Source organism: Protomyctophum parallelum (assembly GCF_964188405.1).
Source record: "Protomyctophum parallelum genome assembly, chromosome: 5".
Lineage (NCBI taxonomy): Eukaryota > Metazoa > Chordata > Actinopteri > Myctophiformes > Myctophidae > Protomyctophum > Protomyctophum parallelum.
Window position 1 is genome coordinate 1,017,488 of NC_139702.1, and position 25,000 is coordinate 1,042,487.

A 25,000-nucleotide genomic window follows, 5' to 3' on the forward strand; every position below is an offset into this window, starting at 1 on the left:
AAACTTGTGTGTATGTTCACATGACCTGATGAAGATCTAACAGATCGAAACGTTGTCAGTATTTAAATAAAGAACGTCTTGCTAGTACCTTTGGTGTGCGGGCTCCATCCAATTCACTTAAGTTTCTTTTAGCCCAGCACCCAGCCCGTCGATGTGCGTATTCTACGTCTGCTCCATGTAGTCATAGCACGCCATAGTACATATGTATAGCATAGTAGTATATATATATAGTTTATATGTATAGTCTCATAATATAGATATTCCATTGTTACTTTCTTAGCTTACGCATGTTTCATGATAAATGTTTTTATGTGATGTATTCCCATGCTTTTTGTTCTTGCTTATTGTAAATCGCTCTGGATTAAGAGCGTCTGCTAAATGCCTAAATTGTAAATTGTAAAGCAAGCAGTGGAGTGTCCCTTTATGTGTGCCCTGCAGCAGTGATGGAGACAGTAAAACCATGGCAAAGCAGTGGAGTGTTCCTTTATGTGTGCCCTGCAGCAGTGATGGAGACAGTAAACCCATGGCAAAGCAGTGGAGTGTCCCTTTATGTGTGCACTGCAGCAGTGATGGAGACAGTAAACCCATGGCAAAGCAGTGGAGTGTCCCTTTATGTGTGCACTGCAGCAGTGATGGAGACAGTAAAACATGCTAAGGAAGGGCCAGAGACAGGTTTAATGGGCAGACTGCAGTCCTGCAGCACAGGCAGTATCGTCCCTGTTCGGTGGAAACCTTTTAATGGGCAGACTGCAGTCCTGCAGCACAGGCAGTATCGTCCCTGTTCGGTGGAAACCTTTTAATGAGCAGACTGCAGTCCTGCAGCACAGGCAGTATCGTCCCTGTTCGGTGGAAACCTTTTAATGGGCAGACTGCAGTCCTGCAGCACAGGCAGTATCGTCCCTGTTCGGTGGAAACCTTTTAATGAGCAGACTGCAGTCCTGCAGCACAGGCAGTATCGTCCCTGTTCGGTGGAAACCTTTTAATGGGCAGACTGCAGTCCTGCAGCACAGGCAGTATCGTCCCTGTTCGGTGGAAACCTTTTAATGAGCAGACTGCAGTCCTGCAGCACAGGCAGTATCGTCCCTGTTCGGTGGAAACCTTTTAATGGGCAGACTGCAGTCCTGCAGCACAGGCAGTATCGTCCCTGTTCGGTGGAAACCTTTAATGAGCAGACTGCAGTCCTGCAGCACAGGCAGTATCGTCCCTGTTCGGTGGAAACCTTTTAATGGGCAGACTGCAGTCCTGCAGCACAGGCAGTATCGTCCCTGTTCGGTGGAAACCTTTAATGAGCAGACTGCAGTCCTGCAGCACAGGCAGTATCGTCCCTGTTCGGTGGAAACCTTTTAATGGGCAGACTGCAGTCCTGCAGCACAGGCAGTATCGTCCCTGTTCGGTGGAAACCTTTTAATGGGCAGACTGCAGTCCTGCAGCACAGGCAGTATCGTCCCTGTTCGGTGGAAACCTTTTAATGAGCAGACTGCAGTCCTGCAGCACAGGCAGTATCGTCCCTGTTCGGTGGAAACCTTTTAATGAGCAGACTGCAGTCCTGCAGCACAGGCAGTATCGTCCCTGTTCGGTGGAAACCTTTTAATGGGCAGACTGCAGTCCTGCAGCACAGGCAGTATCGTCCCTGTTCGCTGGAAACCTTTTAATGGGCAGACTGCAGTCCTGCAGCACAGGCAGTATCGTCCCTGTTCGGTGGAAACCTTTTAATGGGCAGACTGCAGTCCTGCAGCACAGGCAGTATCGTCCCTGTTCGCTGGAAACCTTTTAATGGGCAGACTGCAGTCCTGCAGCACAGGCAGTATCGTCCCTGTTCGCTGGAAACCTTTTAATGGGCAGACTGCAGTCCTGCAGCACAGGCAGTATCGTCCCTGTTCGGTGGAAACCTTTTAATGGGCAGACTGCAGTCCTGCAGCACAGGCAGTATCGTCCCTGTTCGGTGGAAACCTTTTAATGAGCAGACTGCAGTCCTGCAGCACAGGCAGTATCGTCCCTGTTCGGTGGAAACCTTTTCCAGGAATGGAATGAAAATGGTTGTGCATCGTCGTGAACAAACACAGCCGATCTACAAGCTGAAGCTACATGCCGTTTCCACTGCTTGTGTGCAAACACTCTTTGTATGATGACGTTTATGCTTCTTCTCCACCATATCTAAGATGCACATTTCTCCTGCTCTATTACAATTATTTGAAGTTACAAGCGTGGCACATTATGCCTTTAAAGGGTTAGTTCAGATGTTTGGACATAAAGCTGTATTACCATTAATTGACTGGCCGAGTCCTGTGCTGGGAGTACTGCTCTGGTTTTGGGGAATATCAAGTATAGTTCAGAGGGGCACTGGGGGTCACGCATTAAAAATAAATCAATCTACTAAACTAGTGTCTTATATTTTATGGCATATATATTTAACATTCAATATGGCAGCCATGCAGGTATCTCTGCAAATGCAAACAAGGGTTTTTGGATTCCCCATGCTGTGAAGATTCCAAAAGTGTATAGTTTGTCCAAAAAGGTATAGTTTTGCTCCAAAAGTGGATAGTTTTTTTTTTCCTTCTTTTTTTTAACTAAAGTATATATTTTAACATAGTAAACCTGCATTTCCCTGGCCATCCCATAGGTGGCGCCACTGCAAGTCCCTGCACAATCCTTTGGGTCTCTCCTTAATTAACTTTCTAGGTTGTCTAGAAGCCAAGATAGCACAAATTAAATGACATATTGCACGGTGGCCATTTTGAACGTCCAATGTGGCGGACATGCAGGTGTCTGTGCAAATGCAAATATAGATTTTTGTATTCCCCATGTTCTCCACAACATGTGAACAAAAATACACAGTGAAGCAGACTACCTGCACGGCACCGACGGCAGTGACATGGATAGAAAATACACAGTGAAGCAGACTACCTGCACGGCACCGACGGCGGTGACATGGATAAATACACAGTGAAGCAGACTACCTGCACGGCACCGACGGCAGTGACATGGATAAACACACAGTGAAGCAGACTACCTGCACGGCACCGACGGCAGTGACATGGATAAATACACAGTGAAGCAGACTACCTGCACGGCACCGACGGCAGTGACATGGATAGTAAATACACAGTGAAGCAGACTACCTGCACGGCACCGACGGCAGTGACATGGATAAATACACAGTGAAGCAGACTACCTGCACGGCACCGACGGCAGTGACATGGATAAACACACAGTGAAGCAGACTACCTGCACGGCACCGACGGCAGTGACATGGATAGAAAATACACAGTGAAGCAGACTACCTGCACGGCACCGACGGCAGTGACATGGATAAACACACAGTGAAGCAGACTACCTGCACGGCACTGACGGCAGTGACATGGATAAACACACAGTGAAGCAGACTACCTGCACGGCACCGACGGCAGTGACATGGATAAATACACAGTGAAGCAGACTACCTGCACGGCACCGACGGCAGTGACATGGATAGGCGTTCCACCCGTCCCGTTAACCGTGTTGTTGGTCTTTTTGGGAGTCTTCTTCCCTTCTTTCTCTCTCAGGGCTTTCTCCTTGGTGGCCATTATGGCTTTCTCCTCCTCGATTCGCTTGGGACTGTTCAGCATCACCTGAACGCACACATGACACAGACACAATGAAGACCATCCTCAAGCTCACCACGAGTCGCATCACATCACGATGGAAGAGCAATAGAGCACCGAAGTCTGACGTCACTTCCAGTAGAGGGCGTCAGTCCCCAGGTTCATGTATTTGTTTAGTTGCATTGAAATCACCATTGAGGCGATTTTAGATCGCCTCATATAAGAACTGTGTTTGAAAAATAAACATGTCACCCCGGCCGCTTCACTCATATGGATATGAAGAATCAACTGACTGAGAGAAAACGCTAATGTTACTGCTGCTGAATTAGTTAGATTTTCGCTAGAAGCAGACTGTATGATATATGAGTGACTGACTGTTGCAAACGATACAGAGACACCTCCCTGACAATAACGCTGAGACAGCTTGTTTATTTTTGGACCACAACGCTTATAGTAGACGATATTAAGATCACCCCATGTTATTCTCCATAGAGAAATTACTTCCGCGAACCAGGGGAATGGAAGGGATGAGCGAGTTACGTCAGGACTTTAGAACCAGGGGAATGGAAGGGATGAGCGAGTTACGTCAGGACTTTAGAACCAGGGGAATGGAAGGGATGAGCGAGTTACGTCAGGACTTTAGAACCAGGGGAATGGAAGGGATGAGCGAGTTACGTCAGGACTTTAGAACCAGGGGAATTGAAGGGATGAGCGAGTTACGTCAGGACTTTAGAACCAGGGGAATGGAAGGGATGAGCGAGTTATGTCAGGACTTTAGAACCAGGGGAATGGAAGGGATGAGCGAGTTACGTCAGGACTTTAGAACCAGGGGAATCGAGGGGATGAGAGAGTTACGTCAGGACTTTAGAACCAGGGGAATCGAAGGGATGAGCGAGTTACGTCAGGACTTTAGAACCAGGGGAATGGAAGGGATGAGCGAGTTACGTCAGGACTTTAGAACCAGGGGAATCGAGGGGATGAGAGAGTTACGTCAGGACTTTAGAACCAGGGGAATGGAAGGGATGAGCGAGTTACGTCAGGACTTTAGAACCAGGGGAATGGAAGGGATGAGCGAGTTACGTCAGGACTTTAGAACCAGGGGAATGGAAGGGATGAGCGAGTTACGTCAGGACTTTAGAACCAGGGGAATGGAAGGGATGAGCGAGTTACGTCAGGACTTTAGAACCAGGGGAATGGAAGGGATGAGCGAGTTACGTCAGGACTTTAGAACCAGGGGAATGGAAGGGATGAGCGAGTTACGTCAGGACTTTAGAACCAGGGGAATCGTCGGGATGAGCGAGTTACGTCAGGACTTTAGAACCAGGGGAATGGAAGGGATGAGCGAGTTACGTCAGGACTTTAGAACCAGGGGAATGGAAGGGATGAGCGAGTTACGTCAGGACTTTAGAACCAGGGGAATGGAGGGGATGAGCGAGTTACGTCAGGACTTTAGAACCAGGGGAATCGAAGGGATGAGCGAGTTACGTCAGGACTTTAGAACCAGGGGAATGGAAGGGATGAGCGAGTTACGTCAGGACTTTAGAACCAGGGGAATCGAGGGGATGAGAGAGTTACGTCAGGACTTTAGAACCAGGGGAATGGAAGGGATGAGCGAGTTACGTCAGGACTTTAGAACCAGGGGAATGGAAGGGATGAGCGAGTTACGTCAGGACTTTAGAACCAGGGGAATGGAAGGGATGAGCGAGTTACGTCAGGACTTTAGAACCAGGGGAATGGAAGGGATGAGCGAGTTACGTCAGGACTTTAGAACCAGGGGAATGGAAGGGATGAGCGAGTTACGTCAGGACTTTAGAACCAGGGGAATGGAAGGGATGAGCGAGTTACGTCAGGACTTTAGAACCAGGGGAATGGAAGGGATGAGCGAGTTACGTCAGGACTTTAGAACCAGGGGAATGGAAGGGATGAGCGAGTTACGTCAGGACTTTAGAACCAGGGGAATGGAAGGGATGAGCGAGTTACGTCAGGACTTTAGAACCAGGGGAATGGAAGGGATGAGCGAGTTACGTCAGGACTTTAGAACCAGGGGAATGGAAGGGATGAGCGAGTTACGTCAGGACTTTAGAACCAGGGGAATGGAAGGGATGAGCGAGTTACGTCAGGACTTTAGAACCAGGGGAATGGAAGGGATGAGCGAGTTACGTCAGGACTTTAGAACCAGGGGAATGGAAGGGATGAGCGAGTTACGTCAGGACTTTAGAACCAGGGGAATCGAGGGGATGAGCGAGTTACGTCAGGACTTTAGAACCAGGGGAATCGTCGGGATGAGAGAGTTACGTCAGGACTTCGGTGCTCTATAATTATAAACATAATGAGACAATCTACATGCTCACACTGCAGGGACCCAGGGGTGGTATTTTACATGCTCACACTGCAGGGGCCCAGGGGTGGTATTTTAGATGCTCACACTGCAGGGACCCAGGGGTGGTATTTCAGATGAGGGACATTTTATGAGTCGTACTGTACTTCAACACCGTTAGAGTACGGTACGGAGTACAGTATTGCATCCCAGAACCCCCCGAGGGTGCCATGAATGATTGCGTCCTTTCGTCTATAATAATGCAGGATGCAGGCTATTTGCATCACTGATACCACGCATTGCAACGCAAGAATAGCGCTATTATTATCATTATTTATTTATTTATTTTTTGTCTCCATTGCACAGTAGTAGGAGTAATGACATTTTGTGGCATCTTTGGTCTCGGGGGGGAGGGGTGGGTGGGATTGTTTGTTTTTGTTTTTGTGTTCCTTGCTTTTGCTGTTATGTGTTGTTTTATTTGTGTTTTGTTTTCTTTAAGTCATTTATGATGTTAACGTGTCTTATTGTGTTTTTTGTCTTAAAATAAAAAAACATTTGATTACAAAAAAAAAAGAATAGCGCTTATAACTGGTTAAATAAATATTCAATATTACTCATATATTCACTATTCAAGTAGTATACATTTGTCAAAATATTTTACAAATAGCTGATTGCATTGCAACATAGCTTGTGACAAAGTATAAAATAGGGCTTACCATATAGTGGTTCAATTTTTTAATAACAATCTAAATCTATATGAAGTGACTTCAAACTGCCTCCTCTGGCTGGTTTAGCAGACAATTTGACCATCCAATGGAGTTAGCTGGTTTTTGTCAGAAGCCATTTTTAAATACTTTCTGTTGGTTCAATATTGTTTTAATCAACACACAGACGTAAAGGGTGTTCAGTAGCACAATCTGGTTTCTGCCGGACAGTGACGATATGGTATGTATAATATATGGTATGTACAGTATATGTGTTGTCTAACCTGGACGACAGCATACTCCACCAGTGAGGAGAAGCCGTACAGCAGACAGGCGATGAGCCAGATGTCGATGGCTTTCACGTAGGACACCTTGGGAAGGTCTGCGGCCAGCGTCATGCTCTCACTGGACAGTGACAGCACTGACAAGATACCTAACACACACACACACACACACGCACACGCACACACACACACACACACACACACACACACACACACACACACACACACACACACACACACACACACACACACACACAATAGCAAGTCTATTATTTTTATTTAGTTTTTCTCACAAATGAATGCTCTATTCCTAACAGTGCCCCGGAAAAAGCAGCAAAAGCATATCAGACCTACAAGCTCACAATGCATTGGGACACAATGCGTTGTGAGCTTGTGCATCTGCTACGCTATGCTTGGCAATTTGACCTATAACGAGATGCCCAAAATGGATTTACCAGGTTGAAATTAGCTACAGTAAGTGTGTGTGTTTTATAAATATTGAACCAATGAAAAGTATTAACAAGAGCTTGTGACTAACTACTGTAATTACTGCATTGAATCCATTGGAATGGTTTTTGACATACGTGGTGGCAGTGACAGTATCCCACTTTACACATGTGCATGTACTTACTGTACTATTAGTACAGTATAGCCTAGTATAGCCTTTACTATAGCCTATATTCTACTGCACAAATATACTACTTTTAACTCCACTACCATTATTTTAAAACTTGAATTACTAGTAGTTACTTTGTAGATTTTGACTATTGTTCCAAAACAAACAATAACTACTTCAGCCCCACTTAAATAGCAGATCTACAAGCTTGCAATGTGTTGCGATGCGAAGCATTGTGAGCCTGTAGATGTGCTGGCTATTTTCTAAATAAATTGTAGACATAATTATGAGGCTCCATTTTCGTCACCGCTAAACCCCTTATCCCTAAACTACTTCTTTGCCTTTTTTTTTTTTTTTTTTTTTTTACTATTTTGCTAAACATTTTTGAATAGTTAAAATGGCCAGTCTACAAGCTCACAACGTGTCAGTGTAGATTGGCTAGTTGAACTATTCAAAAATGTTTTTCAAAATAGTAAAAAAAAAAGGCAAAGAATTTTAGGGATAAGGGGTTTAGCGGTGACGCAAATGTAGCCCTTGATACCTTGAAACGGGACAGTCTGCATAATGAGTATGTTTACTTTTGGTACTTTAATATTTTGATACCAATAAATGAGCCACAACCACTTTAACACCCATTTTGGGCGGGAACCCCTTTTGGTGTTAGCATTACGGTGGGATCCTATCCGTTTCTTCCTCGATCTCAAAATGACATCCATGGGTACCTATGGGTATCTATGTTAGACACACCCACAGACACCCCCCCAGATTCTCAGCCACACCCACAGGTTTATTGTGGAGTGTGAGTAGCTATTCAACCACCAGGTGGCGTCGGCCCATGATGAGCAGAGCTGCATGCACTGAGTCTTAATAGCTTCTAGCAATATGCAGTGGTGGAAAAAAGTATCACATTCTGTACTGTATCAATACTGCAATAATGAAATACATTGAAATACATACTGTTACAAGTAACATTTATTTGAGTAAGCGGTTAGGGTCCATTTGGTTCCATTTCTACACTCTAAAGTTAAATTATCATTGATGTTACAATATAAATATTGGGGGTCCCAGAGACGAGAGAGATGGATAAATGCCTGTTTTGAGAGGACCCCCTGTTCTGAGGACCCCCAAAGTAATCATATTTGAACTGGGGATCCCCCACCCAGACAAGCAACAGAATGGTTCCACAGATAAATATTGTGAAAATAGCCAATCTACAAGCTCGTTGTGAACTTGTAGATCGGCTATTTTCACCAGTTTGACCAGTTTTTATAGCATGGTTTGCTGATTACTTTTGATGCAGTAATGGTATTTTTTCTTTTAGAGCCTTTGAGGCATTATAAAAGTCTTAAAAGTCCTTAAATTGTCACTTCACTGTCATCTGGGGTCCCACAGGTTGAGAACGACTGGTATATGAATAGTGCTCAATTGTGCATTACATGAGGGGCATGAGAAACCGTAAAAACTTTATTGGGACACACACGCTTTATACTGCACAGCTGTGGTCATGTTATACAAAGTCTAGCATGCACAAGTTGCAAGTTGCATAATGATGCCATGAGAATACTCCCCCCAGAGAGGGCAGTGCTATAGCCAGACGTTTGTCACTGCTGGAGTGAGGACTTTTAAAGCACTTCTAAGAAATCTAATGTTTAAATTTATGAAAAGGCTGGATGTGTCAACAAATGGTATCATTGTAGTGCTTTCAAGCCCCTCAGTGAGCTGTTCATGTTATACATCTAGATTAAGGGTACACTGGCTAAAATGCTTGTATGTTAACCCTGTGTATGTATCCCTATTGACCTGAGTCTTAGACATGACATTAATTTCATTATATTTTTTTCATATGCCATCTGAATTAGTTAAAAGCAGGCTCTGTACCCAAAAATGCCTGTATTTAGCCTGTCCTCAGCAAGTGGTCACAATTTCAAACTGCCAAAAAGTGTCTGTCACAATCACATAAATATATATAATAAATGAATGTCCCATTTTAGAAAGAAATGTTATGCGAAAAACCTGTTCCTTCTCAAGATTGGTAGTTAAGACCTGTGTCTACAAATACATCCATTTTAGTGGGGCTTGCTATTGTCTTTATACCTGGGGGGGACAAATAGCAGATCTACAAGCTTGCAGCGCGCGAGTGGCGCGCTTGCAAGCTTGTAGGTCTGCTATTTTTGAAACATCGAAGAACGACTGACATAGAAACATAGCTTTTTCAGAAAACTGTCAGGATGTATAGAAAACATTTTTAGAATCTGATCTCAGGTCAGAATGGGATAAACACATGATCCTGGCGGCAAATTTATATTATTATATTAGCGGTATATTGTTTAGTATTCATTATCCTGTGTTACTAGTTTCACTTTGAGAGCTGAGATCAAGGGAGTTTAGGTTGGCAGGTCAGTGAGGTCACAGCCACCAGCTTCAGTGGTCTCTTTGTTTTATAGCTGCCGAAGGGAAGATACGTTTTAGCACTAACAAGCTAGGAGAAGAGACGTAATATTGTTTTGTTTTAGCCAATTATTACGTCAGGCAAGAGCAGCTCACTCTATCTTTCCGCCTTATTAGAACAATCTGATGTGGGAATGTTACAGCGCTGTGAATACATCTTTCTACTACCAGCACAGTCAAGGTTTATCTGATCTTTTGAGAGTTTCAATTTCACTACACTTAAAGGGGCACTTCACCCTTTTTGCAAAAAAATATATGTTAATGATGTTTAGAAGCTTTAGAACACTTTCCTGGAGATCTTTATGTGTGTTATATGTGGTTTTAGATTTAGATTGTAGCAGTGAGCCTGTTGTCTCTGATGTCATGGACACTGGGCTCACTTCCTTCCTGGACTACATGTTGTCTCAGTAAGACAGCTCTCCCCCTATCCACAAGGAGGAGCAGTGCACCAAAGAATTATGGAAATTGTAGTCCAGGAAGGTAGTGAGACCAGTGTCCATGACATCAGAGACAACAGGCTCACTGCTACAATCTAAAATAACTAAAACCACATATTACACACATAAATACCCCCAGGAAAGTGATCTAAAGCTTCTAAACGTCATTAACATATATTTTTTTGCAAAAAGGGTGAAGTGTCCCTTTAAGACAGGAATCCATAAATTAAGCGAGGATTTCCACGTCATGTTTACACTCATTATGGATATGAAGAATCAACTGACGGCGGCTAGAAAACCCTAATGTTACTAGAGCCAAATTATTTACATTTTCACCAGAAACAGACTGTGTATCCAATATATAAACTATGTACAGAGCCCCCTCCCTGACAATATCACTGAGACAGTTTGTTTATTATTTTTGGACCACAATTCCTTACAGTATGAGACAATTCTAAGATGAGCTAGTGTTGTTCTCCGTAGAGAAATTACTTCGGTAAAGGACTTCGGTACTACTGTACAAAATAAATAAAAAACGAGTTTTGAAATTGTCACAATGTATCGGGACTCGCGATGCAACGCATTGTGAGCTTGTAGGTCAGCTTGTAGGTCAGCCACAAATGGCTGAAATGTGTATAGGTTGAAGTGATTAATGTATGTTTTCATAAAAGTAACTAGTGACTAAGTGACTAAGATTTCAAATAAATGTAGTAAAAGTACATTTGGATCTGAGATTTAGTGGAGTAGAAGTATTAGAAATTGCAGTAAAGTACGATTAAATGTACAGTACTTGGTTAATTTACACCACTGATGAATGATGATGATGATACTCACTGAGCCCTGGATGGAGGAATGATGTGTCAGAGGTAAAGATGGATGGATAGATGGATAGAAGGATGGATGGATGGAGGAGAACCTGATGCCTGATGGAGGGAACATGTACAGTATGATGCCTGATGGACAGTACAACATCCATTCACACTGCTGCTGATGAACTCATATTTCACGCGGCAGCAACATTTTCACATCAAAGACACATGGAAACATTTTGTACCAGGGGCAACCTGGACCTAACTCCTTTTTTTAGGTTTTAGATGTGTGTTGGTTCAAAGAAATATTGACCCAATGGAAAGTATTAAAAAGCGCTTCGGCGAAAACCTCCCAACTCCCTTGGATCCTCAAACTATCTTCCAAACCAGCTAACTCCACCCGTTCATCCGCCATCTTTTTTCTTTTTCTTTTTTAATACATCTGTGCTGTCGTATACCAAAATCCATTTTAATTGAAAAAAATAAAAATAAAATGCTTCTCAAGTCAATGCGATAAAACATGCAATTAACCCATTTTAGACGGGAACCCATTTTGGTGTTAGCATTACGTTGTGCTTTAGCTATTGAAAAATAGCAGATCTACAAGCTCATATCGCGCCACCGAGTGGCGCGATACGAGCTTGTAGGTCTGCTATTTTTGAAAAATCGAAGACACTTTTAGAATCTGATCTCAGGTCAGAATGGGTTAATAATGAAACTGTCAGGATGTAATAGACATTTTTAGAATCTGATCTCAGGTCAGAATGGGTTAATTGCAAAGCCTCTAATAAATTACATTACTTTTGTATGGAGTGCCAGGCAGCCCTATGTCACATAAAATCCAACGGTGACAAGCTGTGCTGCACTATTGCATCATATGGTGTTTCCAGTGGTTTACGATAGACGACATATGAATGATACTAGGTTGCTAGGAGACAGATACAACCAGAAATGATCCTCCTGGCATCCGCCTCACGATGTCGGATTTAGAAAAATACAATTATCTCTGATTCTTTTCCCAGATTGCATTTTTTGGTCAAAACAAGCTCTGTTCAATAAAGAACCGATGATAGCGTTTATACAAAATGCATTTCCGCCTCTCCAGACAGCCTGTGTTTACATCCTGGACACATTGAGGGTCCCGGTGTGTGTGTGTGTGTGTGTGTGTGTGTGTGTGTGTGTGAGGGTGTGTGTGTGTGTGTGTGTGTGTGTGTGTGTGTGTGTGTGTGTGTGTGTGTGTGTGTGTGTGTGTGAGCGACTGCACATGTGTGCGTGTGTGTGTGCGTGCGTGTGAGTGAGTGTGTGCAGTGCATGGTGGGAAAAGTATACTCCAGTTCACATAAGTACAGTACTTGTACTGTACTTCACCACCACTGTGCATGTGTGTGTGTGTGTGTGTGTGTGTGTGTGTGCACTCGCTCGTGTGCGTGCGTGCGTGCGTGGGTGTGTATTTTTACCTAGAGGCACCCTGGCAGCAGAGGCATCAGGGTTGATCCAGAAGGAGAGCCAGGACAGCACCACGATGAGCAGTGTGGGGGCGTACACGCCCATCAGGTAGAAACCCACCTGCCTACGCAAGGTAAAAATTACCTCAATGCACGTGTAGTATCCTATAGGAGCAGGAGAAGGGAAAGACGACACTGTTAACGGCTTTCTCACCACAGCGTCAAACAAACACATCCCCCCCAAAAAATATTAAACATAATCTGTATTGAATAGGTCACCACTTTCGGTGAATGACAAAAGGTCATGGTCATTCTTCTTACATTCCGTTGTCGCCGGCTTTTTCAGCATCACTTTGTTTTGGTCCCCCCCCCCCCCCCCCCCTGTTGTTTTTTAGTCTCGCCAGTCACTATGAGTATGAGTTGGAATAAAATAATTCCAACTCATAAAATAATAAAAACAGAGAGAGAGATAGAGAGACAGCTGAAAAGAGAGAGAGAGAGAGAGAGAGAGAGAGAGAGAGAGAGAGGGAGAGAGAGAGAGAGAGAGAGAGAGAGAGAGAGAGAGAGAGAGAGAGAGAGAGAGAGAGAGAGAGAGACAGCTGAGAAGCATTGCTGAAGCACGTCCATGTCACCACGTTGCCCATTCCTCACCTCAAATGTATTCAGATACATATTTTAATATAACCGTTCAGCTTTTAAACGAGGGCGGCTGTGATGCACCGTTCGGCTGTCATCCTGCATTCGGTTCAACAGAGCAGCAGCCCAGCAGTGTCTCCATAGTGAACAGAGCAGTGTCTCCATAGTGAACAGAGCAGCAGCCCAGCAGTGTCTCCATAGTGAACAGAGCAGCAGCCCAGCAGTGTCTCCATAGTGAACAGAGCAGCAGCCCAGCAGTGTCTCCATAGTGAACAGAGCAGTGTCTCCATAATGAAACAGAGCAGCAGCCCAGCAGTGTCTCCATAGTGAACAGAGCAGTGTCTCCATAATGAAACAGAGCAGCAGCCCAGCAGTGTCTCCATAGTGAACAGAGCAGCAGTGTCTCCATAGTGAACAGAGCAGCAGTGTCTCCATAGTGAACAGAGCAGCAGCCCAGCAGTGTCTCCATAGTGAACAGAGCAGCAGCCCAGCAGTGTCTCCATAATGAACAGAGCAGCAGCCCAGCAGTGTCTCCATAGTGAACAGAGCAGCAGCCCAGCAGTGTCTCCATAATGAACAGAGCAGCAGCCCAGCAGTGTCTCCATAATGAACAGAGCAGCAGCCCAGCAGTGTCTCCATAGTGAACAGAGCAGCAGCCCAGCAGTGTCTCCATAGTGAACAGAGCAGCAGTGTCTCCATAGTGAACAGAGCAGCAGCCCAGCAGTGTCTCCATAGTGAACAGAGCAGCAGCCCAGCAGTGTCTCCATAGTGAACAGAGCAGCAGTGTCTCCATAATGAACAGAGCAGCAGCCCAGCAGTGTCTCCATAATGAACAGAGCAGCAGCCCAGCAGTGTCTCCATAATGAACAGAGCAGCAGTGTCTCCATAGTGAACAGAGCAGCAGTGTCTCCATAGTGAACAGAGCAGCAGCCCAGCAGTGTCTCCATAGTGAACAGAGCAGCAGCCCAGCAGTGTCTCCATAGTGAACAGAGCAGCAGCCCAGCAGTGTCTCCATAATGAACAGAGCAGCAGCCCAGCAGTGTCTCCATAGTGAACAGAGCAGCAGTGTCTCCATAGTGAACAGAGCAGCAGCCCAGCAGTGTCTCCATAGTGAACAGAGCAGCAGTGTCTCCATAGTGAACAGAGCAGTGTCTCCATAGTGAACAGAGCAGCAGCCCAGCAGTGTCTCCATAGTGAACAGAGCAGCAGCCCAGCAGTGTCTCCATAGTGAACAGAGCAGCAGCCCAGCAGTGTCTCCATAGTGAACAGAGCAGCAGCCCAGCAGTGTCTCCATAGTGAACAGAGCAGCAGCCCAGCAGTGTCTCCATAGTGAACAGAGCAGCAGCCCAGCAGTGTCTCCATAGTGAACAGAGCAGCAGCCCAGCAGTGTCTCCATAGTGAACAGAGCAGCAGCCCAGCAGTGTCTCCATAGTGAACAGAGCAGCAGCCCAGCAGTGTCTCCATAGTGAACAGAGCAGCAGCCCAGCAGTGTCTCCATAATGAACAGAGCAGCAGCCCAGCAGTGTCTCCATAATGAACAGAGCAGCAGCCCAGCAGTGTCTCCATAATGAACAGAGCAGCAGCCCAGCAGTGTCTCCATAATGAACAGAGCAGCAGCCCAGCAGTGTCTCCATAATGAACAGAGCAGCAGCCCAGCAGTGTCTCCATAATGAACAGAGCAGCAGCCCAGCAGTGTCTCCATAATGAACAGAGCAGCAGCCCAGCAGTGTCTCCATAATGAACAGAGCAGCAGCCCAGCAGTGTCTCCATAATGAACAGAGCAGCAGCCCAGCAGTGTCTCCATAATGAACAGAGCAGCAGCCCAGCAGTGTCTCCATAATGAACAGAGCAGCAGCCCAGCAGTGTCTCCATAGTGAACAGAGCAGCAGCCCAGCAGTGTCTCCATAATGAACAGAGCAGCAGCCCAGCAGTGTCTCCATAGTGAACAGAGCAGCAGCCCAGCAGTGTCTCCATAGTGAACAGAGCAGCAGCCCAGCAGTGTCTCCATAGTGAACAGAGCAGCAGCCCAGCAGTGTCTCCATAGTGAACAGAGCAGCAGCCCAGCAGTGTCTCCATAGTGAACAGAGCAGCAGCCCAGCAGTGTCTCCATAGTGAACAGAGCAGCAGCCCAGCAGTGTCTCCATAGTGAACAGAGCAGCAGCCCAGCAGTGTCTCCATAGTGAACAGAGCAGCAGCCCAGCAGTGTCTCCATAGTGAACAGAGCAGCAGCCCAGCAGTGTCTCCATAGTGAACAGAGCAGCAGCCCAGCAGTGTCTCCATAGTGAATCAGGTGCGCGTTGGAGGAACGTACTGTATGTCGTGGGAATCATATATCAGCTTTCTGATGCAATCACGCAATGTGTTGTCGTTTGGTTTGGAAGCGATGGGAATTCATATATTGTTCATTTCATCTCCACTGTGACCACAGCTATTGTCTAGGCCATTCTGACCGGGCACCCATTTTGATGTTAGCATCATGTTATGCTTTAGCTATTGAAAAATAGCAGATCTACAAGCTCATATCGCGCCACCGAGTGGCGCGATACGAGCTTGTAGGTCTGCTATTTTTGAAAAATCGAAGAGCGATTGACATTTTTTAGAATCTGATCTCAGGTCAGAATGGGTTAATCAGACCAGTGTGTGTCCGGCGGAAACCTTCGTATGAATCTGATCTCAGGTCAGAATGGGCTAGGACAGAGTATGTGACAAAAAATAATAATGTCATGCCGTCAGTCAGCGTCCATATTGTGGAGACAGCCTTCGCCGAAAATAGCAGCCCGACCAGCTCACAACACCAACGCGCTGTGAGCTGGTCCTAATTTGCTATTTTCTGCAAAACGCTTCCCCCAAAACAACAGAAAACAGAGAAGACCCTAGCATACAGCCCTGAGTGACTCTGGTCAATCATAAGGGCTTTAAGTGGTCAAGATGCTAAATACCTGTACTTGGTACACTAGTGGTATAGGTGTAATACATACCTGTTCCCTGGTAGTACATGCTGTATTAAATACCTGTTCCTATAGTACTTGGTAAACTATACATGCTGTGTTCCTTTGTAATACTTGGTAAACCAGTAACTTAGTAAGACGCCATGAGGGTGTCTCACATATGATGAGGTCAACATATGGATGAGGTCAACATATGGATGAGGTCAACATATGGATGAGGTCAACATATAGATGAGGTCAACATATGGATGAGGTCAACATATGGATGAGGTCAACATATGGATGAGGTCAACATATGGATGAGGTCAACATATGGATGAGGTCAACATATGGATGAGGTGAACATATGGATGAGGTCAACATATAGATGAGGTCAACATATGGATGAGGTCAACATATGGATGAGGTCAACATATGGATGAGGTCAACATATGGATGAGGTGAACATATGGATGAGGTCAACATATGGATGAGGTCAACATATGGATGAGGTCAACATATGGATGAGGTCAACATATGGATGAGGTGAACATATGGATGAGGTCAACATATGGATGAGGTCAACATATGGATGAGGTGAACATATGGATGAGGTGAACATATGGATGAGGTGAACATATGGATGAGGTCAACATATGGATGAGGTCAACATATGGATGAGGTCAACATATGGATGAGGTGAACATATGGATGAGGTGAACATATGGATGAGGTCAACATATGGATGAGGTCAACATATGGATGAGGTGAACATATGGATGAGGTGAACATATGGATGAGGTGAACATATGGATGAGGTGAACATATGGATGAGGTGAACATATGGATGATGTCAACATATGGATGAGGTCAACATATGGATGAGGTGAACATATGGATGAGGTCAACATATGGATGAGGTGAACATATGGATGAGGTGAACATATGGATGAGGTCAACATATGGATGAGGTGAACATATGGATGAGGTGAACATATGGATGAGGTCAACATATGGATGAGGTCAACATATAGATGAGGTGAACATATGGATGAGGTCAACATATGGATGAGGTCAACATATGGATGAGGTGAACATATGGATGAGGTGAACATATGGATGAGGTCAACATATAGATGAGGTGAACATATGGATGAGGTGAACATATGGATGAGGTGAACATATGGATGAGGTGAACATATGGATGAGGTCAACATATGGATGAGGTCAACATATGGATGAGGTGAACATATAGATGAGGTCAACATATGGATGAGGTGAACATATGGATGAGGTCAACATATGGATGAGGTCAACATATGGATGAGGTCAACATATGGATGAGGTCAACATATGGATGAGGTGAACATATGGATGAGGTCAACATATGGATGAGGTGAACATATGGATGAGGTCAACATATGGATGAGGTGAACATATGGATGAGGTGAACATATGGATGAGGTCAACATATGGATGAGGTGAACATATGGATGAGGTCAACATATGGATGAGGTCAACATATGGATGAGGTCAACATATGGATGAGGTGAACATATGGATGAGGTCAACATATGGATGAGGTCAACATATGGATGAGGTGAACATATGGATGAGGTCAACATATGGATGAGGTGAACATATGGATGAGGTGAACATATGGATGAGGTCAACATATGGATGAGGTGAACATATGGATGAGGTCAACATATGGATGAGGTCAACATATGGATGAGGTCAACATATGGATGAGGTGAACATATGGATGAGGTCAACATATGGATGAGGTCAACATATGGATGAGGTCAACATATGGATGAGGTGAACATAATGCAGGAATGTCAGAACAGGAAGGACAGGTGGGGTAGGATCAACATATGGAATGTCAAAAAAGGTCAACTCCATATATGGAGATCTAAGGGTTTGAGGTTTGAGGTCAGATGTAGAGTTGCTGGCTGGCTACATATATGCAGATCTAGGTGATGATCCAGTCTTCTCCATGTATGGCTATCCAGGGTTAGATGAGGTTAGTGTCGTGATCTTCATATTATGGTATGGAGATGGCCATATATGGTGGCGTGACGTGTCACGAGGCGTGACCATAATTGGAGGTGTGATGTCACAAGGCGTGACCATATATGGAGGCATGATGTCATGAGGTGTGACCATATATGGAGGTGTGATGACACGAGACAGGACCATATATGGAGGCGTTCCTAGTTTACCAGTTCATTACCTGTTCCTTGGTAGAACTTGGTACAGTTCCCATAGATGATGTCTTCTTGTTTGATGTCAAACTGTGGAAGCTGGATCTCATCCATCTGGACTGGATCCGACTGCCAATCGAAGACCAGATCACTGGTGGTATAACCAACTACAAATATATACATACATAATACATTAATTCAACATACATTATACGGCAGGTAGTGCACAGACGAAGCAATCTGATTGGTTGAGAAGGCTCTCTACCCGTGCTCAAACAAGCATTACGGTACACCTGATCGAAAATAAAAAATCAGCTGTGCTGAGTTGGAGTAGAAGGCGGTGGCTATAGGCTAGCAGTTTGGCAGGAATTGCTTTTATACATCAACCCTCTCAGAGTCAGCTTCCCTCCCCCGAACACAGGCCAGTTGTGTTCCCATGGACTCTGGGCAAGCTGAACGCACCTCACAGGATGGACGCCCTCCATGGAGGCTGAACGCACCTCACAGGATGGACGCCCTCCATGGAGGCTGAACGCACCTCACAGGATGGACCCCCTCCATGGAGGCTGAACGCACCTCACAGGATGGACCCCCTCCATGGAGGCTGAACGCACCTCACAGGATGGACCCCCTCCATGGAGGCTGAACGCACCTCACAGGATGGACGCCCTCCATGGAGGCTGAACGCACCTCACAGGATGGACGCCCTCCATGGAGGCTGAATGCACCTCACAGGATGGACCCCCTCCATGGAGGCTGAACGCACCTCACAGGATGGACGCCCTCCATGGAGGCTGAATGCACCTCACAGGATGGACGCCCTCCATGGAGGCTGAACGCACCTCACAGGATGGACCCCCTCCATGGAGGCTGAACGCACCTCACAGGATGGACGCCCTCCATGGAGGCTGAACGCACCTCACAGGATGGACCCCCTCCATGGAGGCTGAACGCACCTCACAGGATGGACGCCCTCCATGGAGGCTGAACGCACCTCACAGGATGGACCCCCTCCATGGAGGCTGAACGCACCTCACAGGATGGACCCCCTCCATGGAGGCTGAACGCACCTCACAGGATGGACGCCCTCCATGGAGGCTGAACGCACCTCACAGGATGGACCCCCTCCATGGAGGCTGAACGCACCTCACAGGATGGACCCCCTCCATGGAGGCTGAACGCACCGCACAGGATGGACCCCCTCCATGGAGGCTGAACGCACCTCACAGGATGGACCCCCTCCATGGAGGCTGAACGCACCTCACAGGATGGACCCCCTCCATGGAGGCTGAACGCACCGCACAGGATGGACCCCCTCCATGGAGGCTGAATGCACCTCACAGGATGGACACCCTCCATTTATCACCTCAAGACAGCTAAGAAAACCCCAGATGTCAGAGACGGCCCTGAAATCCTTCTACATGCTACAACACTTACCTCACTGATTCTTAAAGTGAGATACAGGGACCCTCAGGGACCCTCAGGGACCCTCTTGAGAATCCCGGGTATTGTAATTGCACAGCAGACGTGAAGTCAATCACTCCCCGTACCAGCTTTGACAGCATGATACAACCGGTTCTGGAAACAGGTTCCAGATTCCTGGTTCCTCAGTGTTGGATCCAATTCCTCCGATTCCGGATCCCGACCCTAATTTCTGACAGGGGCCATCACTGTCTAGTTATTGGCTCCACCCCCCAGGGTTGTGAGCAACCACCACAAGCCATGCTGGCTTCTGGTGGAAATGTTTGTCAAAATTAAATTTTTGCCACAAAATGAGCATGAGAATAATATGACCAGGAACAGAGCTACACTGAGAGTTAACAAAGGGGGCCTCGGCTGGCTTCCCCTGCCCCAGAAAGGTGCGCCGTGGGCGGGCAGGGGAGCTCGTCGAGCCCCACTCCAGCCTTAATTAGGTGGAGATCCAGCAAACGAGATTAAGGGGGTCCTTTGCAAATAAAACATTTGAGAACCATGAGTACTAGTACTCATAACGTGCCATAGTGTCGTAGTAAATAATGCTACGTAATAAAATAAAATAAACTGCCACGGACACGTTGATGGCTGTGAGCCCTGAGGGAGCTGGTGAGGTGGGCTGAGCGCACCAAAGCCATGGCGCTTACGCTGAAGGCCGAAGGACAAACACCACCCAGTGTATGAGGTGTCTCAAAGCCCTGGCTTCAGGGACAGTACAAATATAATAACAACATACCTAATATAAACAAAACAATACTTTGCACACAAATGTACCTATACGCATGCATTTTATACATGTGTAACGTACTGCTCATTATATAGGCCTACATCTGTCTAGATGCTAAAGTATTTGCCGGGACACATATTATTCCACACACTCCCCATTGCTGCTAAAGAGGTATTACCAGTACCTGTCTGTCTTACCTGTATTTTTGTCAATTCCATCCTTTATCCTCTTTTTGAAGACAAAATATTTTAAATAACTTATCAGCACTATTATCAACATGATGCCGTGATGCCGTTCTCTTGTAAGTGTTAGTTGGTTACACACGCACGCACGCACGCACATGCGCACGCACGCATGCACATGCGCACGCACGCATGCACGCACGCACGCACGCATGCACATGCGCACGCACGCACGCACGCACGCACGCACACACACACACACACACACACACACACACACACACACACACACAAACAAACACACACACACAAACACACATATTTCACTGCTTGTACCTGCCTGAGAGAGTGTAAAAATACACCCTCTTGATTCTTGAAATCTGGAACCAGCGCACCGGCCCGGGTTGTGCCGCGCGCCGGCCCGGGTTGTGCCGCGCGCCGGCCCGGGTTGTGCCGCGCGCCGGCCCGGGTTGTGCCGCGCGCCGGCCCGGGTTGTGCCGCGCGCACAGCCCTGTCACGCGCGAGTAGTAGAAGAAGAAGAACCCTCCTTTTGTATCTGAGCTGGATCTCAAACAGTTTCCCATGGGCACACAGCGCTGTATAAGACTGCAGTTCTCCTCCATAACCTTAGTCTGAACTCTTTGGACCCTCTGTACTCTGTCAATTGGACCTGAGTTGGCTCTGTACTTGGTCCGCTCCGTGTTTTACCCCTCTATGCCAAACGTCTTTGCCGAAAATACCCGATCTACAAGCTCACAAGGCGTGGCGCTGCAACCCGTTGTGAGCTTATACATCGGCTCTTTTCGGGGGATGCTACTCGCCGGTTAGATGTTGCTGTTCAAAGTCGGTCAGATTCTATTCTGCTTAAAGTCATGACTGTGTGACACATTCTGTATTTCAGCTACAGTACAGTGTATGTATTTAGCTTTTATTTTCCTGCAGCACTTTGTTGAGTTGTAAAATGTGCTATAAAGTGGATTGGATTGGATTGAATTGGATTGGATTGGATTGGATTGGATTGGATTGGATTCATTCATTCACTTGATGTGGAATAGTTATCAAATATAACATTTGTTTATTTGGTCATTTTATATGTTTTAATTTACACAGTATGACTTTAAGCTGAAATGTAGGCGTATAATATGTATATAATATATGGCCCAAAACAGGATTCATTAATAAGACTCATTTGACTGGTGAGTGAGGGGGGGAGGGGCCGCCTGTGTGGGTGTGTGCTGATGCAGCACAATGCTACTTCATGTTAGGTCTGATTAGGATTAACCAATTCTGACCTGAGATCAGATTCATACGAGGTTTCCACTGGGACACACACTGGTCTGATGAACCCATTCTGACCTGAGATCAGATTCTAAAAAATTGTCAGTAGTTCTTCGATTTTTCAAAAATAGCAGACCTACAAGCTCGTATCGCGCCACTCGGTGGCGCGATATGAGCTTGTAGATCTGCTATTTTTCAATAGCTAAAGCATAACATGATGCTGACACCAAAATGGGTTCCCGGTCAGAATGGGTTAATCATCATCAGGAGTGTGTGTGCTGGGTGATGACATCAATACTTGTTGATTCCTGTAATCGCATTACACACCCCGCCGTTGCATGTGCGGTGTCAATATGAGCGTGTGTGTGTGTGTGTGTGTGTGTGTGTGTGTGTGTGTGTGTGTGTGTGTGTGTGTGTGTGTGTGTGTGTGTGTGTACTCACAGCTCTCCAGTTGCATTTTACAGTGCTGTGTGTCCATGGGAAACAGTTGGAGATCCAGAGGACATGATAAGGTCACTGAAAGCCTGCACTCTCACACACACACACACGCACACACACACACACACACACACACGCATGCATGCATACACACACACACACGCACGCACGCACACACGCACAAAACTCACATGCACACACAAACACATGCAGTATACAGTGCCAAATACAACAACAGCAACGATACACAGATGTGTACACGATCATACGAGCAGCGCCAAATACCACCACAGTAACAGTTACACACACAGATGTGTATGCACATGCGCACAGTGAGAAATACCACAACAGCAACAACAACAACAACAGCAACAGCACACATGAGAACCGCACACAAGCGCGCACACACACACACACACACACACACACACACACACACACACACACACACACACACACACACACACACACACAATGATTTAATTAGAAGACAGACAGTGATACATTACAGAAACAACTTTACTAAACACTTTAACTTTTTTTTTTTTTTTTCGTTTTAAAGGTATATTCAGTGATTTCACTCAAAAAACCTTAGGTTTTGTTTTTGGCTGTGGGACCCAGCCTTTCGTCCAATCAGGATAGAGAGTCAAAAACGAAACCTAAGGTTTTTTGACCCCCAGGGGTTAACTGGGGACAGGGAGGAACTCCTTATATGGTCAGCACACTCTATAGTAGGGAGGATTATCACAACAAAACAAAAAAATAAGTGATATTTGAATTAAGTGAAATCACTGAATATACCTTTAACTTTTTTTTTCTTTTTTCGTTTTAACCTTGAAAATGTGCATGTCTGGGGGGGGGGCAGTTAAAGGTTTTATCATGACATTCATTTTAATTTATTTTTATTTTTCGTTTTTCTTTTAGGTTTTATGACCTCAATTACACCCAAACAACCTGAACTTTGAACATTCAGTGGATTTTCTGTGGTCTGGAGTTTTATTTGGGGTTTGGAAGCCTTTTGAGCTACAATGAAAACAGGCAAGACAGTGAAAACAGTGACATCTGCTGGCATATCCCATTGACATGTATGGGATTTGCAGGCTCTTACATCACAAACTGCCGGCAAATCAGAGCACCTGTTTGAGCCAGAAAACCCCAGACCACAGAAAGTCTACTGAATGTTAAAAGTTCATGTTTTTTGGGTGCAATTGAGCTTAGAAAACCTACAAAAAAATAAGAACAAATCCAAAAGCTTTTTTTTTTATGTCACAATCCCTTTAAATAAGACTTGTTTTCACCAAAAGCGCAATGTTGGAAAATAAATCAGGGATAGATGCATTTTTATGAATCCTTTAGCATTGGATCGGACCGGCTGGAGTTTGTTTGGATCACGTGATGTAGGTGTAAGTCATAGCATCATTCATAGGTTGGCAAAGAGCGCCCTCTAGTGTAATCACTGAAAAAACGAAATTACGTAATTCTACATCAATGGCAGTCAATGTGTTCGTGTTAAGCTTTCATGATTTCCAAGTGGGCCGCGAAAAAGATGGAAAACCACTGTGTTTATAAATGTCTTACCTCACATAAATTAAAGACAATTTACAAATTAAATTTACAATTTACCAAACTCAGCTATATGGTACTATGGTCTATTTACCAAACTCAGCTATATGAATTTTGATGAATTGAACAATGTGGACCCTGTTGTAAACAAGTGTAATGCTTAATTGGGTCGTCCACTCACAGTTGACAGTCTTTGTATTGAGTTCGTGCTTAAAATGTACTGTAAATTCTACAAACTGTTAATAAAGATTTCAATCAATCAATCAATCAATGGTACTATGGTCTATTTACCAAACTCTGCTATATGGTACTATGGTCTATTTACCAAACTCTGCTATATGGTGCTAACTACGCTAAAGGGCGAAGCTCACACATTATGTGTCTCCTTATCAGAAACAAATGTGTCACTTTGACCTATGACCTCTAACCTTTAGATATCCCACCATTTTGAATTATATGAAATACTGTTCAAATCTGTCTCCTCCTGGGATTTACACCTTGGACCAATATCTAAATAAAAGGTTTTGAGATCAGCCATTGAAAATTGCATTATTTTTTTTATGACATTTTGCACTATGGTCATTACAAATATAACTGAAATCAAATCTTACTTGTATTGGCCAAACGAGGGACGCTATAAATCGTTTGAAAATGCAAACTTTGAAGAGGCATAAGTCATGCCTAAATTGGCCTAAAGCCATGAAACTTGCTTACACATGTGCCTTAACCCATTCTGAACGGGCACCCATTTTGGTGTCACCGAGTGGCGCGATACGAGCTTGTAGGTCTGCTATTTTTGAAAAACCTAAGACACTTTTAGAATCTGATCTCGGGTCAGAATGGGTTAATAATGAAACTGTCAGGATGTAGAGGACATTTTTAGAATCTGATCTCAGGTCAGAATGGGTTAACTCATGAGGAACACATC

General features: G+C 45.2%; 1 protein-coding gene across 1 annotated transcript in view; it reads right to left on the reverse strand.

Annotated features, from left to right (window-relative positions):
• LOC310859185 (glycine receptor subunit beta-like) overlaps window positions 1-25,000 on the reverse strand; it is a gene marked incomplete at both ends in the record, with an annotated part of 93,351 nt that overhangs the window by 11,433 nt on the left and 56,918 nt on the right. Inside the window, 5 exons of the mRNA XM_083765586.1 lie at window positions 3,441-3,608; window positions 6,887-7,035; window positions 12,654-12,806; window positions 18,441-18,578; window positions 22,513-22,595. Coding sequence (XP_083621712.1) covers window positions 3,441-3,608; window positions 6,887-7,035; window positions 12,654-12,806; window positions 18,441-18,578; window positions 22,513-22,595 — 691 coding nt within the window. The remainder of the gene's footprint in view (window positions 1-3,440; window positions 3,609-6,886; window positions 7,036-12,653; window positions 12,807-18,440; window positions 18,579-22,512; window positions 22,596-25,000) is intronic.